The sequence below is a fragment of the Chelon labrosus genome (assembly GCF_963514085.1).
Source record: "Chelon labrosus genome assembly, chromosome: 22".
In the NCBI taxonomy this organism is placed as follows: Eukaryota; Metazoa; Chordata; class Actinopteri; order Mugiliformes; family Mugilidae; genus Chelon; species Chelon labrosus.
In genome coordinates, this window is record NC_140355.1 from 2,266,816 (window position 1) to 2,283,985 (window position 17,170).

The following is a 17,170-nucleotide window of genomic DNA, read 5'->3' on the forward strand; positions in this document are numbered from 1 at the left end:
TCCAGCAGAGGGAACACTCGTTGTTCTTGCTAAAATACCAAATACTACAATAAAGGATTAGAGCTTTTTGTCACCTACCATCACTACCTCAGAACAACATGATTGCCTGTCTAAGTACATTAAGACAGATCTAAAATATAAAACAGATTTTGAATTGGTGATAGTCTGATGAGCTGATATTCAACGCTGCGTGTGGTGACCACTACTATCTCCTGTCCACGGTGACCTCTGAGATGTGGAGCGATGAGAGCTTCATACAAGTCCAGAAAGATTTTACATTCTTCTTTTGGTTTCTTGGTTACTGGAAAATAAGAGCAAAGTGCAATATTACCAGTACTGCACCAGCCTTATAGTGGTAACCATGGTAACAGCCACCAGTCCTGTTTTCTGTTGCACTGCACTGCAAAAATATAAATCTCAGTTTTGACTAGACATTTTGTCAATGATCAGTGTGTGGATGTATGAGATTTTTGGTCCTGAAACCAGTTCATCAATAAATAAGAAGCACAAATAAATAAATAAATAAATGGTTCTAGGAAGCCCCATGGCAAGTCGTACATGTTCTATACCTCCTAGTCCAAACTAGTGAAATCTGTCGTAGGGTAGATAGAATGGACCTCCTAGGAGGGTTGTGAGTTACTGCTGATGCACTGTGGGGCCAAACATTGCTTAGTTTGGTTCAAGCAATGTTGAGCGTTTGGCTCAAGCTAAAACGCCAACTGCACAAATATGGACAAGACTGAGCCGCATTTCAGGTTGTTCCACATATTTGTGACACCAACAGATACAGACAGCTACAACAGGGTGTGCATAGTACCAATGTGGAACCTTAATTCGTAATTCTTTATTATGAAATGTTTACATCCTGTTCAGCCAGTTATTGATTAAAATGACAATACTTTATTACTGTTAGAAGCATTTAGACCTTTAAGGGAAATCAAAGAATAACAAAAGGGAAAGATAATCTATCTATCTATCTATCTATCTATCTATCTATCTATCTATCTATCTATCTATCTATCGACATAGACATCTCACATCCCTTTGAACTGCTGCATGATGGATAGCAGATGTTCACTGCGTTTCTGGACGCTGCTCTGCTCTTCCTTCAGCCTCTCTTGTTCTTGCAACACCTCCTCCTGTGGAGAGAGACCCATCAGAAAGACAAGCTATCACATGTTGGAGCTGTCTCAAGGTAAAGTATTTGGTGAAAGCAGGCCATGCTTTAATGTATTAATGTACGGTAGGTACAATTCTGCTGTTTTTTCCAAGTGGCCACTAGAGGCATTTCAGACGAAACATTCCATCATTGTTTACGATCAGGGACCCCGCCGTGGGCAGGACTAACCCAAGAAACACAGAATACGAATTTGAAATGTGATTGGTTAAAGGAACAGCGTCATTACAATATATTTCAAACTTCAGCCACCTGCAGTTTTAATGGTGAAAGCCCAGGCACCAATACATGACAATATAATTGGATAAAATGCAAGTTACACTGCCAGAAGCACCGCAGCTGAGAGCCAGACAAGCCATAAAATTAAAAGAATAGACTACTGGGAAATATTTAATAAGATTAATGGGAAACTATTAAAATGTAAGTCAGTGAGTTTGATAAAGTTTAGGCCAGCAGAGAAGACTTTGCTGGCCCTGACAGCCCATCACTGGAATCTACAAAACCATAATTTTCTGTGAAAAGAATGACGAATGTGTTTACTGACTCTGAGTCTGCAGAGCTCCCTCCTCTCACGGTCATTCTCCTCAGCTCTTGCCCTGAGCCAGGCCTCGTTCTGAGAGCGATGCCGGTCCAGCATCTCTTGCAGTTCCTGACATACACATACACACACACTCCACATTTATTTTTCAATACAACAAATTATTTAGCATGAATGTCATGCTGAAAGATATTATGTCATGCTAACATGTTAGCATTAGTGCTAGCATCAGATTCGATAAAATTAGATAGATAGATAGATAGATAGATAGATAGATAGATAGATAGATAGATTTGATGGGGTCAGACTAAGACAGTCGTGAACCTGCTGCTGTTGTTGTCTGTGAGCTTCATGAGCTTCTTTCTCTCTTTGCAAAACAGTAGCAGCTTTAGACAACTCAGATTTCTCTCTGAAAAAGACAAATACAAAAATGAGCAAATTATATAGATATTAAGAAAATAGTCACCTCAGGACAAAATTGATGTTGTCACTCTTCAAAGTCACAACATTAATTTTGGACTGAACTGACCCATTCTTGCTCCATGCGTTAACATGCAGGCTTATGTAAAGATGTGAAACAAACTAAACCAAAGTCTCTACATGTACCGATCCAGTTTCTGGAACTCCTGGTCCAGCAGAGTGAACGCTGTCTGGATCATTGTCATTGCCTGTTCTCGTACCGCACTGAAGTCTCTGTGAGCAAACACCTGCAGCGGGAAATATAAAATGATCTGTTTTAGCATGTTAACTCGGGCTTCAACCCGACCTATCAATTCCCAGAAAAAAAATTGTCCTGCTACCATTCACTAACCTACATGACTTTTTTTTTTTGTATATGAGACAAATGTAATGTGAATGTATAGGCATATAGGCCTAGGCAAGTAAATTGACCTATATATGATGTAATCTCAAAACAGTGTGTACGTGTTATATCGTCACCTGTGAATTAGCTGCTGGGTTCCTAGGTTGCATGGATGGGGCATACTCACTCAGGTCATAGCGGACGTTGGGAACCTTTGTGGGAGTGAAGCTGTTAATAGTCAAAACCAGAGTGAAACCAAAGTGTTAAAACTGAGAGATGAGACTCAAACAGAGCATGACAAGAGCATGAAACTGCACACACACAGAGCACGCCCACACACAATACAAATGTAGCAGACACACAGGTGTGTAGAGCAGCTGCTGACCTGTGGCTGACTCCCTGGAGGCCAAACTCTGACAGAATTTCCTTCATCACTGTGGAGAAACAAAACTCTTCTGACCTTTGTCCTTCTATGAATACAACTGAATATACCACAAACAGCAAACAGCTTTGGTGGTGACTATTCTTGTGCAAGCATGCTTCTAGAAAATTCTAAAAATGACTTAAAACTCAAAAACTGAGACCCTTTGCTATAGCACAATTGTTTCTAATCAGTGCTTTTTCTAGATTTAAATACACTTGAGATGTGTTTGAACTTGACTGATGTCTACTTTATTTATTTTAATGGTTTCAAAAAATGTTCCAAGCCACTAGGATTCCCATCAGAAGCAATTTAGACAGAAACCACTCTTTCATAAAAAGCATATGACAACCTGCTTGGAATTCGCCACAAAAACAAAAAAAAAAAAATTGTCTCCTTGGACAGAACTCCAAGCAGTATAAGTCGTGAACACCAAGCACTGCCAATACCATTACTTCCATCACACAGTAAAGCACGGTGGTGGCAGCATCAACCTATGTGGGAACAGGAAGACCGATCTTTCTGAGGACGTTTTGGTATTTCCTTGGACCCTTGAGGGAAATGCGGAGCCAAATACAGAAAAGTCGTCCAAAGAAATTCTGCATAAAAGTGCGCCAAAGTGAGACTGGAGCCCAAAGCAGTCCACCAAATGTGGACTGACACATTGCAGTGTCCTTGAGTGGCCCTGCCAAAGGCAAGACAGTTTACAGATGCTTCTCATCCTCTCTGACAGAGCTTGAAAGAATTTCACATGAGAAATAATAAATATGAACTGCTCAGATTTAGATGTGCAAAACCAGTAGAGACTTATCCAAGACAACTTGTAACTGCTGCCAAATGGGCTTGTACCAAACAGAGATTTTATATTTGTATTTTTTCAAATTTTTAACAGGTTATTGAGTGCACACTGATGAAAAAAATCGGTCCTTTTGTGTTAAATCTACGACACAAAAAAGTGAAGACAAAAATGTGAAAGAGTCTGGCTAGTGGATAAAACCACAGACCACTTCTCCAGCACCACATGACATTGCTAAATGACCAGTGTATCTCTGTATATTGTAAAATAAATACACTAAATATGTGTACTGTACCTGGTTGTCTCTCTGAGGGGTTGATGAGTTTCATCACCTTCAGGTCATTAAAATCCTGCTCCTCATTCTTCCCTCCAAACACATACAGCTGTATGTACAAACAGATACACCGATGATATTGATCATTGTGACAGTTAAATAAGAAAATACTGAATCGTCAGTGGTATGCTGACATGGCTGTGGAGGATGAAGGCAGTGTGTCTGTGACGACGGGTCGGCGGTATCCCAACGTACAGTGGAAGCTTCCACTTCATCTTAGCTGGAGAGACACAGGGTTAAATGTTTTGAAAAAGTAACTTTCTTATGAATCATTCACACTTTTACTTTAATCTTTCTTACCAATACTGAGTTTATGGATTTCATTTGACGATGTTACCGTACCATCTTCACTTGTGATTTTGCCACCAAACAGGTAGATGTCCTACATGGAATTTAACATATGTGGGAAAGACTCAGTGTAATTAAGATAAGAATGACAAAGAAATACACCACACATGACACAATTTAATTTTTATGACGTATTTTTAATACTATGTACTGATTCTTTAAAATTATTTGTTTGACAGATTGTAAATCTATACCCCATGATATTTTCTGTCTGTCAGTATTTTACAGAGGTTTCATTGACTTAATTAGAGTGATTAAATAATTAAATAATAAATAATTTCGATTTTTTCTTTTAAGAATCAATATTTCTAAGCAGTATTTACTGTTAAATAGCACTCTGTGTCAACATCAAACCTACAACAAAAAATACTCTTTATGTATGAAATAAACAGAGGCTTTGCTCTCCTTAGTAAAACAAGGTATCTCAATGCTCATGCTTGTATGTATGGTTTTACTGCAACAGCGGCCACTAGCGGCCGCAGTTATGATGACAGGAAGAAAGGAGGATGTCACGTGGCCACAAAATGTGTATGTGGAGGAGGTCAGGGCAGATGGACGTGTCTTTAAAACACTGAACTTTATAACAGTGGACCACCAAAAGCCAACAATTCATTTAACGATCACTGCTCCACTGTCATTGCAATGACCATGCAAATGACATTGAGTCTAATTAGCCTCAACAGTCACACTTGTGTAGGCGTGGATAAAAGGCATGGCTGGAAATGCCTAAGAAGACGACCAGTTGAATCACTAGTTCAACTGCTTTGAATTATAATGAACCTGATGGAGTGTGTGCACTTGAATGTGTGTGTACCTTATCATGGTGTGCAGTCAGCGTTTGCCCAATGCAGGCTACAGGTGATTCTCCCCTCACCTCCCATTTCTGCCACAAGAGGTTCTCTGAAAACATGGTGAAACACAGAGGTCAGAGGTCAAACCTTTTTTGGAAAAACAGAAGGCAGAATTGTTGCTGATAGTGAGTCTGAACTTGTTGTGTGATACGGTAGACATGTTGATTCACTGCATCTGTCAGACACTGTTTTACATGTACATTCAAATTTGTCATTGATATACATCAGATAAAATTTATTCTCCTTTTAAAATGTGTTTATTTGCATTTGATGTGTTTTATTTTTTATGTTTCCCCTCTCCTTCTTTCTCTTTTGTCATACCTCCCTCTTTTTTCTGCCTCTACCTGGCTGGCCTCAAGCATGGGTTCCTGAATATCAGCTGGGTTCTGCTCAAGGTTTCTTCCTGTTAAAAGATCATTTTTCTGTGCCACTGTCGCCTTAGTGATTGCTCTGGGGGTTTCAGGCTCTGCATTCAGAAAGCATCTTGGGCAATGTTTTGATTGTAACTAGCACTGCGTAATAAATTGAATTGAAATAAATTGAGGTCTGTGGGGCTGTACTTAAAGCTGGCCAGGTGTGACACCCAGGACAAATCTAAAATGCTGTATGTTGTGAGTGAACAGACAAGAAGTGCAAGAACAGAGGGCGTATAATTAAACATCTGGAGATGAACTAACCTGTAGTGAGAACATACAGGTCTTTACAGAAGTCTCCTCCTGCTCCATAACCTCCAAACATAAACACCTGATCACCAACCAGAGCAAAACTCTGACCCCATCTACAAACCACATGCATGGTTAGAGAGTTAGCATGGTATTCTTTTAAGGGTCTATACAGTTTGATATAGATAGAATTCCTTTATTAAATAAATTTTGTAAAGTTTAAACTACTAAACAATGTCTCACAAGCGGGGTGGTAGGGAGCCACTCGTTTTGACCGGCGTCCAGGTGAGAGACACTGAAAAGGATCCAAATCCGAATCTTTAGACTTAGACTTACACGAAGATAGACTTTATTCATCAGCAAAGGAATTTGCTTGGTCACAATACCTTGCACATAGAAAAAAAAAACAAAAAAAAACACTCTGGAGACCACTAGTAAAAAAAAAAAAAAAATAGGTGCAAGGTGTAAAAATAAAAATAAAATAGTAATAATGAAATAAATACAATAAAATACAAGACTTGCATTGATTAGAGATAAGAAGTTAACAGTAGAAGTAAAAAAGGAGTAAATATACACTATACACATACATACATTATATAGAAATAAATGAAGGAAATGACAGTCACATTGTAGTGTGCTTATTTCCAACCTGTGTTGAAGACCATGAGGTCGTCAGTTGGATTCCCGTCCACAGTGCCTCCGTACACATAGATGTTGTCTCCAACAGCAACAGAGCTGTGTTTCAGTGCTCTGAGGGCCACGCCCCCTATTTCTAAGCATTCCCAGGTCAGAGACACTGTTAGGAAGAGGGAATACCGTCACAGAACAAACTAGTGCAAGCAAGAGACTAAAGACTCCTTTTCTCCATCATTTGTATATCAGTACATCACCTATATCAAAGCTGTAGACCCCTGGGAGACACTCAGTGGCGTCAGGACTGGAAGCCCCTCCAAACAGATACAGCTTTCCTTTCACAACACTGAGAAGGAAACAAAACAAAGCAGTGTGTAGTGTATTGCCATGTATGCTAGTACTGCCAATGCCTGATGAGTTTCATCATCCCTACTCCACCACTTCTCCATTTTTGGTTCTCTGGGGCAACAAAAGCAAAACAGTGAAACTAATTTAAATTAGTGCAGTGAACGGCCAGCGCAGTTTACTTCAACTCAAAGTGTATGACTATTAAAGGGGAACTCCGGCGCAAAATGAACCTGGTGTTAATAACACATGTGTACCGAGTTCGACCGTTCTCTGGTATTTGTTTTCATGCATTTGTTTTGTTAGTCAAATGTGACCAGTTTTCTTGCAAACCGCTATTTAGCGTATAACGGCGGGCGCCATCTTGGGGAAACTGAACTCTCTTTCCTATGCTCTCAGTGCTTTCTTCCGGCAACAGACAGTTCAGTTTCCCCAAGATGGCGCCCGCCTGGATATGCGAGCCAGACGCGAACGGTACTGTGTTCCTTTTTTAATAAACTGCCTGTATACTTGCAAAGTTCTCAATGCTTCGGTTTACATGTAGAGACCCTAGTTACCGTGTAAGTGTGGTGATATTGTGAGCCTTGTTGGTGGTATAGAAATAGCGATTTCTTTTTATGTGTAGGTGTGCCCCGAAGGCTAGCGTTATACGCTAAATAGCGGTTTGCAAGAAAACTGGTCACATTTGACTAACAAAACAAATGCATGAAAACAAATACCAGAGAACGGTCGAACTCGGTACACATGTGTTATTAACACCAGGTTCATTTTGCGCCGGAGTTCCCCTTTAATAACAGAAGTTATGGGTTTACCAGAGGGTGTGTCCTTCTCTGGCGGAGGGAACTTCGCCACTCTGAGGGATCTCCTCCCACGTCACATGGTCAGGAGTAACTACAAACAGCAACAGCCATGAATGATTTATTCCTCTAAATCACAACAGAATCATGACACAATGCACACACAACCAAGGGAAAAAAAGTCTAAATGAATATAGATTTGTAAATGTTAATCTAGTGATTCTAATTCTTCAAATGCAAATGCCAAAGTAGAGGCTATTTCACCTTACTTAGTTAGATAGTAAGTTTTCAAAAAAAGAAAAACCTATGAGGCATGTAAGGATAAGATGATAAGGTGGACCAAGGTCCAACCCTCATCTCATCTCAAAGACCTCATTGTGCCATATCACCCCAACAGATTGCCTCACTCTCATAGTCCAGGCCTACTTGTGGATTCTAGTGTTTCAAAAAGTAGAATGGGAGGTAGAGCCTTCAGCTATCAGGCTCCTCTCCTGTGGAACCAGCTCCCAGTTTGGGTTCAGGAGGCAGACACCCTCTCTACTTTAAATGTTAGACTTAAAACTCTCTGGTGGTATTGCTGTCTGAGTTAAACAGCAGAAATACAATTATTCAATTCAATGTGACAATGTCTAGTTAGCCTGCTGTTAATTTACCCATCGAATGAGTCAGCTTAGACGTCATAGCAACAGTTAACCTCCCTGAGAGACTTGGCAGGAGATGCTGCTGGATCAAAATGCCTTGTATGTAAAAGTTAATGTTCTTCCTCAAAAAAATGTTTGTATTCTAGCAGCGACTCAAAGTACTTTAAATATCAAGATAAAATATATCATTGAGGACTTTTGGAGAGGGGCACCGTACAGTATGATCAGGACGTCTCTTTAATATGTACCTGTTAGCATGTAGAAGTCATTGAGGTAAACAGGAATGTCCTCCTAAATAAATAAGAACAAACAGATTTCATGTTTCAGTCATATTTTACATCCCTTTTCCTTTAGTGTCATTTTTATGCTCCACATTAAAAAGGAAATAGTAGAGCAGAGCTCAACATGTGAGCACTGTTCTATTTCTATAATGTTTAAAGTTACCTCCTGGCTGATGCTACAGGCTCCACCAAAAAAAAAGATGACGTTTCCTGCGACTGCTAAGGCGTGGCCGTGTCTGTGAAATTTGAAAATAAAAACACAGACCATGACATGTGTGTGTATGCATGTGCGTGTGTGTGTGTGTATACAGTATAAATATTCTTCTAGTTTTTCCATTGGCATTCACAATTGTGTGACCACAGGAGGAAGTCATTTGTCATTGTGACAGTGATATACTACTGGAAATACTTCCAAATAGGGTGCAATAAATTTCAAGAATTGAGGATGTTGGGGGATGGACGGGTTGACAAAACATTGAACTTTGACCTACATTTATTTTTTTATTATCCATTATCCGTCCTCTAGGGCAGTGGTTCCCAACCTGTGGTACGCGTACCCCCAGGGGTACAGAGTGACGTAAGGGGGTACCGAAAGAGTTGATTCTGAACTCAGCCTGATTACATTTTGAAACTGAAAAAACGGATAACGGGTTGTTTTCTCATAGGTCTGGGCAATTAATTGAATTTCGATTTTGATTTCGATTTTGGCTTCCCTCGATCATGAAAATATGATATTCGTAATAAAACGATCTTTCTGCCGCACGCCGTGTCTTGGTAAATGCAGCGAACCCTTCCATCTCCACCTGTGCGCTCCGCTCTGCCCCCGTCGGAAGAAAAGTGTAGAAGAAGACGATAGAAGATGTCAGAAAGGCAGCCTTTGGTCGGGAAGAAAGGTAAAGCTAATTCTGTGGCGTGGAAACACTTCGGTTTCGAGGAGTCTGACTCGGAACAAACGAAGATATTGTGCAAGATATGTAACGCTACTAAGGCTGCTAACCGTCCGTTGAAAAACGGAATCGTCCCGTATTTTCAAACAAAAGTACGTGTCTCGTATTGAGCTGTCACGGGACGCACTTTGTCCCGTGCTAAAATGTCAATGGATTTAAGGAATAACCAGGCGATTTATATGAACATGTACGGTAAATTTATTCCCAGGCCATCTCCTGCTCTGTGACCAATGAGCTGACAGCGAAAATCCCGCTCACCTCATTGGTCGAGGTACTGTTGCTTGCGAATCTTGTATTAAAAATAAATTGTTGGAAAAAAAAATTCTCCACTCTGGACCTGCCAAAGTCTGAGATAGTGTTTATTTTTTATTTTTAAATATTATTTAATTAACTTTATTAATATAATTTTCTCTTATTTATTTGTATTTTTCAGTTCTTATTAAAAGAAATACCACAGTTAAAAGTTCAATAAATGCTTCTCAAATCAATGAATAATCATCTTTATTAATCGTGATTATGATTTTTGCCATAATCAAGCAGCCCTATTTTCTCATTTTCTGATTCTCCACCTAAATGAAAATCAAAAGACTGTTTTTCATGTGAGTCAAGTATGTTAATAGCTGGATTGTAGGACAACTGACTTTGAAGCTATGTATCAGTTTGCTGCTAATGTAGCTAGCACTAGGTCACCTAAATAAGAAAGACACCGATTCCCTGAAATGTCTGTGATTGGTGGGCAGGTGCAAATCTCCTGATGATATAGCTATACTAAATAAATAGCTAAAACGAATAGATTGCTCTTCCAGAGACCTCAACTGCTACCACCAGTCAGGTTCACAGACATTTCTTTTTCTAGCTGCTACAAGTGCGTGAGAGTAGGGGGTACATGGCTGGAGGTCAAATGTCTGAAGGGGTACGGGGCTGTGAAAAGGTTGGGAACCACTGCTCTAGGGGGCTGCAGGGGGGCTATAGCCCATCCCAACTGACAATGGGCAAGAGATGGAGTACACCCTGGACAGGTCGCCAGTCTGTCACAGGGCTAACACACTACCATTCATACTCACATGCACACCTATGGGCAATTCAGAATGACCAATTAAGCTAATAGGAATGTCTTTGGACTGTGGGAGGAAGAGAGAGCACCAGAAGATAACTTATGCAGGCGCAGGGAGAGCATGCAAACACCACACAGAAAGGCCAGAGCAGGCCAGCAGGTTTAAACCCAGAACTTTCTTGCTGTGAGGCATCAGTGCTAAATGTCTAAATGTTTCCACCAGTGATGTGTTTTCTTGTGCTATATATCATATATCTTGACCAGTAAGGTATTAGTAGTATTAGAAAATAACCTGTATGGTGTCCAAGGTTGGTGGACCATTTGAAAACAATGCTCACCTGGGACTTGGGTCTTCTCCCCTTATTTCTTTCTCCAGCCAGTGACCGCTGGCTAACGCCATCTTCACAGCTGCTGTGCCTCGCTTTCCCTCCTTCGTACACACACACACAATGACAGGCAACTTAATAAAAACAAAATCACACATGCACACACACCCTTACTGCTTTTATGTGCCACTGACACCACTTACACTCCCAAAACAGGGATTTAATGTTTGTTCCTTCAGTTTGTTTGTCTTTATATGATAGAATTTATTTTATTTTTTTAATATTTTGTAGATTCCTGTATAATTTGGAGTAGTATTTGCTGGTAAGGATAAAAGCTGTGCACTGTTAACAGGATATCATAGAGAGAGAAAGAGGTCATAAACAGTACACTTGTCAAACTCAAAGTGGCAGATTTATGACCCCTCTAAAACAATACAACAAAAAATCAATGTGCACACCACAATAACTGCCAAACAGCTGTGCTCTGAACTCTCCTCCTCTTCCTTAATAACTGTCAGGGGAGGTTAATATCATTTATGATCCCTTTTTAAAATGAGGAAATTGTGACTTTAATACAAGTCATGTTTTACTGTAGTACATTCGTACTGATCCTGACTTGTGTTTCTGGTTAGCTATGCCATCTCCAGTCCTTCAGCTCATTATCCCAGGTAGTATGGAGCCATACCTAGTGCCCCGCAGGATGTCAGCCACTTTGAATTCACATTTTTGCTCAGTTTTTTGCCTTTCACAGCCATTGCCCAAACTCACTTAGATGCATGCATCTCCCCTGACAGTCTAGCTGAGAAAAGGTGATGGGGGGAGGATATGTCTTTTGGGGCTGTACTGTATAGAGATGATGTGCCAATCTTAAAGGAGGACACGCAAGTTGTTCTTTTTTGTTTGTGGTTTTATGATTTTATAAGGGGTGATGATTCTGTCACTGAGTCTGATGGATGTCTAGGTTGTTAAATCTCACACTGCATGTCTGACTCCTATCATCTTCATCTTTTGATCATTTTCTAATAGATTTTCTTCTCTTTTGATATTTTAAAATGCTATTGTTATAGGAACATCCTGTTGCACATACTACATCTCAACACATTGTGCAAATAAAACTTAACAATGGTAGATGTCAACTCAGATATGAAGAGTGTTAGTGGATCTTCAAAATGTAATGCAATTTCATCTCCAAGGGGTCACTACAGTAGCATGATAATACATTGAAATGACAGTTTTCGTGTCCAAGACATTCTAGGTTGTAAACATAACATCAGCAGATGAAACCTACCTGGTGTGATGCCTTTGTATCTGTTAGGAAGTTAACCTCTTGTTTTTATAATTTTTGCCGTGGTTTTATGGAAGCTACAGATGAGTCATCTCAGCTCACAGTCCAACAGCTGTCCTCTGCGTCTCAACTTACAGGTAAGCTACACTTCCCTGTGCAGGGGCACCGGTGCCTAGCAACGACATCCAAACACAGCAGAGGCCTGAAAATGCCAGCATTCAACAGGAAGCAGTGAGAACACGGAGGAAGAAGGGAAAATCACCCTTATTCAGTGTTGTTGCCGCTGCATCGACTGAAGAATAGACTTAGAACAGGATTAAACCAAAGCAAATTATTAACAGCAACATACTGTATCAGGGGTGTTTCAGAAAATGAGTGAAAATAAACTCATGATTATACCTTATTATTCGCTACTTAATTCTTTTTCATTTCTTATAACCATCAAAAATGAATTGCCAACAAAAATGCATCATCATTTCCTTGTGTTTACTTTGAGGTGGCACAGAAATTACACACTACTCTCACAGGCAGCAGTGACAGCTTAATGTGCACCTAACGTGCAAAATTATTATGGGATTACATAAGGCCCCTTACTATCCTGTTAAATGTGTACTATTAGAGACTGACAGTAGTGAATGAAGTCATCTACAATATAGGGCTCATGTGCAGTAGTTAAGAACGACCGAAAGAGGGCGACAAACTCTCAGAGGACAGTGGACAATCAGATTGTAATGCTCACTGCTCCATGTCAGCCCTTTGCAATCTATTGTAAAAGGAAAAAAACAAAAACATTTAAAAAAAAAAAAAAAAACATAAAAAAGCCACGATAACTCACGAACCCTTCAAACCAGAGTCAGGGAACAGCAAAGTAAAGACCCATGCAGACATTTGAATCAAACACTAGAATTTGAAGAGATGCACTTTTGAACTAACAGCATCAAGATAAGGTCAGGGAATGACTTTGGTTTTCATTCACTTGTGGACTAGATACAGACTATAGACTAGCTGTTTTAGAATGTTTGAATTGTGAGGCTTTGTCCCATAAATGTCCCATATTTATGTCCCATAAAATAACTGATAACATCACGGCTACGTGCAATAGTTGTTACTTTGCCAGAACTGTGCAATAATATTTTGTTTATTTATTTAATTAAATTATCTTTTTACACAGAATTACTATTTTTTTGTACCACTGAGGTGCTGTACTAACTATAAAACTAGGTACAATAGGTACTCCAAACATGCTTTAGCCATATAGCACTTAACCCGGGGGAAGGTATCACCAGATGAAAATTAAATAACTCAATTCATACATATGTCCGGTTTTGTCCTTGCTCCTTCTTGTGAAATACGATTTAGTTCAAGTGACTTGAAGTTTAATCCATGGTTTGATTTAATTACACACTTGTGGGTACATAACCTGTGACAATAAGTCATATTCAAATCAAAGGTTTAAACTGAACCCATTTACAGTGTTTTTGCAGTGACTGTATCAATTGCCTGATTCAACATCTACCGTATTTAGTGGTTTAAATAAAGCTTGTTGAGTTCTATTTTTATGTACCAATGGAAACATCTATTGTTCGCTTATAAGTGGTATTTATTTTTATTTTTTACCCTCTGTTCTCTCCGGGTACTCCGGCTTCCTCCCACCGTCCAAAGACATGCTCGTTAGGACATGCCCGCGACCCTTCACAGGACAAGCGGTTACAGAAGATGAAAGAATGAATTGAATGAACACCAACTGCTGCGGGCTTGGTGCAACTTCAGTCAACACAGAGTCAGGCTGGCATGGTAGCGTGGTTAGCACTGACACCTCACAGCACGAAGGCTCTGGGCTCAAACAAGGCCACACACGCACACACACTTACTGCTACACTCCAGGAAGACAAGGTTTTAATCTTGATTCCCTCTGTTGTTTCGTCCTTATATCATAGAAATTATTTTGTATTAATATTTTGTAGATTCTTGTATAATTTGGACCCACATCAGTGAGTAGTATTTGCTGGTAAGGATAAAAGCTCAGTGTGCTGTTAACAGGATATCATAGAGAGAGAAAGCGATCATGAATGTCACACTTGTCAAACTCGAAGTGGCAGATTTATGGCCCCTCTAAAACATTCATTCATCTTCTGTAACCGCTTGTCCCAGCGGTCATCGGGTGGAGTACACCCTGGACAGGTCCCCCTCTAAAACAATAAAACAAAAAATCAATAACAGCTGTACACATCACTGGTTACCCATGTGCCATAAAACACCTGATAACGTCACGGCCAAGTGCAATAATTGTTACCTTGCCGGAACTATGCAATAATGGTTTGTGTGGTTCATAGTGACTTGAATAACTCCTGAGCATGTCTCCTCTCCTCCTGCAACCTGTAACGATAAGTCATAATCAAATCAAGGGTTTAAAAGAAAATAAAGTATTTACCAACTGCTCAAGCCCATTTGCAGTGTTTTTGCACTGACTGTATCCACGATCTGATTCAGCATCTAGCGTATTTATTAGTACGGTAAAAAATCTAATAACAGATGTACACACCACATGTTACCCATGCACCATAAAAGGACTGATGACATCACAGCTAAGTGCATTAATTCTTACCTTGAGTGTGCATTGATGGTTTGTTTAGTTTGTTTACTGGCTGGGGCCTTTCTGTGCAGAGTCTGTGGAGTAAGAGTTAGTCTTCCTATTCACTTTGATTACCACTGTACTGAGAGAGACTAACAAACCGTATCTGACGCATGTTTCCCACAGACACCACTTTGTTTTTATATCGTGTTTTATTCATAAATACATGTGCACACAGACACACACTACTCTTATGAGGACATTCACTGACATGATGCATTCTCTAGCCCAGGTTTTGAGAAATATTACACAATGATCTGCATCTGATTTTTGTAGAGATGAGAAGAGGAAGGAAGGGCAAAGGACCTGCAGGCAGTCAAACAGGATGAGCGTTGGATGTGAAGCACAGGAGACAGTTGCTCAAAACACAGAACACAAGGACTAAAGAGCAAAACAGCAAGCTGGTTAATGGTACTAAACAAAAACTTTGAGTTGTGTTTATTACTGTTAAAAAGGCCTAGTCACCAATCATGTAACAATAACAACACGGACGCCTCTGAGAAGATGGGGGAAGAGCCCAGTGGGTATTTGCAGCAAACTAGCAGTGGTTTATCAAGTGTTTGGAAATACTTCACTTAAGATGAAACCCATTCTACCGTGACATATAGAGTATGTAAGTCAGTCCTGAAATACAACAAAAGTTCTACTGCAGTGCACACCGCTAAGGCTAGCAGAGGAACAGTCCAAATCCTCAGTGGCAGTCAATTAACAACTTCACCTGAGGTAACAGAGAGAAGGAAACTGAATTTCATTGTCTAAAGTTATTAGACCTTTAGCTGCTAAACACAGGAAAAGGCTTCGGACATATAGCGCTTTTTGTTATACTGGCTACGTTGTATTAACTTACAACATGCTGTGAAGTAGGATACACGGACAGCAGCCTGCGTTCCAGCTTCAATGACCTTGCAGAAAAGCCTCCGCTTATTTTGTGAGGTCAAGGTCAAGAATATAGATTTCATTGTTGCAAAGCATTACTTTCTACTGAGTTTTTGTGTGTGACACCATCGACTATTCGACATCGACTCGACTTTCACCACATATTAGTCGACTTTAAATTTGTGTCTTATATGTATATATATCTATATATATAGATATATGTATATGAGCCCAGGAAGGTAGGTAAGACCAGTAGGTAAAACGCTTCAGAGGCATGCAGAGATGACTGCAGATAAAAATTTGTCATATTTTCAAAAATGAAAAAGAATATTGGTAAAAAATCCTGAAGTGCCATCTCTGGAGCCTCTTACCTCCAGGGTGCCCTTTACTCAGTTCTCGCTAGTCACACAACACCCACCTAGCTCAGCTCAGCTTTCATTTTAATCTGAACTGTTGACTGTGGATCTGAATACAATAATTCACATCCAGGATCTCACACATCGGGGCCTCAGATAGGACATCTTGCCTCATTCTGACTGAGGTTTGGTCCCTATAAGAACTGCTGGTCCCAACAAGGTCGGAAAAGGCTATAAGAAAGGGCTCCAGAGATGTGGCAAAATCATAGGGCAAAACACACACACACACACACACATACACACGCACACACACATACACATACACACACACTCACACTCACGTTTACATCAAGGACCACAGCCATCGACACGTGAGGATTTGCCCGTCTTTTTACCTCCGTCTGCCACTGTCAAACCAACCAGGATGCTGCTTCCTTTTCAGAATAAAACACGTCTTGGACAATTCATGAACACAATATTTGTGGCTGATGAAAAACTCCTTTATAATAATGAATCGCGTGATTAAGGGGGCTATTAATGGGTTCAGTAAGAAGAAAATAAAGCGGTTTTTTTCAGTGCTTTGACACACTGTTTTCAAATTAAGAACTTTTGTTTTGAAGGCAGGATTTCCTGTCTAGTGATGTTATTGTTTATATCTAACTCTAGGACACGATCCCTTGGATCAAGAGATGCTGTCATACCCTAATGCAGCCAGTGCCTTATAGTACTTTTATTGTCATGGTTTTCAAATGAAACGCACCCTGCCCGTGTTTGGTTTCTGTTCCTTCAGTTCTTCCACTCAGGCCCAAAACGGCTCGAATAATTTATTGTAATAACCTTACTATAACGGACTAAATTAACTATTGAGGTTGTTGACAGGAAGTAAGGGGGATATAGCTTTCAAAATAAAAGTAACCTTGCATACTTTAGTTTTAAAAATATGAATTATTCTAAAACGATGCAATCGAACATTTATTATTCACAATACTAAAAAATGTTAGAAGAAGGAGAAATTTGTTGTCAAACATTTATTTTTTTATTTTTTATTTTTTTTAAATCTTTATTCCA

The 17,170-nt window shown here is 39.8% G+C and overlaps 1 protein-coding gene across 1 annotated transcript; it reads right to left on the reverse strand.

Moving 5' to 3' along the window:
* Nucleotides 1-1,005: 1,005 nt before the first annotated feature.
* Nucleotides 1,006-8,928, reverse strand: LOC311507358 (uncharacterized protein). The gene is made up of 17 exons (XM_084571671.1): nucleotides 8,790-8,928; nucleotides 8,594-8,636; nucleotides 7,720-7,798; nucleotides 6,820-6,908; nucleotides 6,579-6,725; nucleotides 6,173-6,224; nucleotides 5,945-6,045; nucleotides 5,231-5,316; nucleotides 4,369-4,450; nucleotides 4,203-4,288; nucleotides 4,030-4,117; nucleotides 2,903-2,951; nucleotides 2,655-2,745; nucleotides 2,322-2,422; nucleotides 2,040-2,124; nucleotides 1,722-1,826; nucleotides 1,006-1,139 (listed from the first exon to the last, which is right to left on the reverse strand). The coding sequence occupies exons 1-17, from the start codon at nucleotides 8,892-8,894 to the stop codon at nucleotides 1,035-1,037; spliced, it is 1,494 nt and encodes a 497-aa protein (XP_084427797.1). The 5' UTR covers nucleotides 8,895-8,928; the 3' UTR covers nucleotides 1,006-1,034.
* Between the last annotated feature and the right edge of the window lie 8,242 nt (nucleotides 8,929-17,170).

Excerpts from the sequence above, each read along its gene's own strand:
- LOC311507358 (XM_084571671.1), bottom strand. The coding sequence starts at position 8,894 with ATGGTCTGTGTTTTTATTTTCAAATTTCACAGACACGGCCACGCCTTA. Across the intron at positions 5,317-5,944 it reads CCTGTATGTTCTCACTACAG|AGAACCTCTTGTGGCAGAAA; the intron begins GTTAGTTCATCT and ends CCATGTTTTCAG. Across the intron at positions 2,423-2,654 it reads ACCCAGCAGCTAATTCACAG|GTGTTTGCTCACAGAGACTT; the intron begins GTGACGATATAA and ends TTCCCGCTGCAG.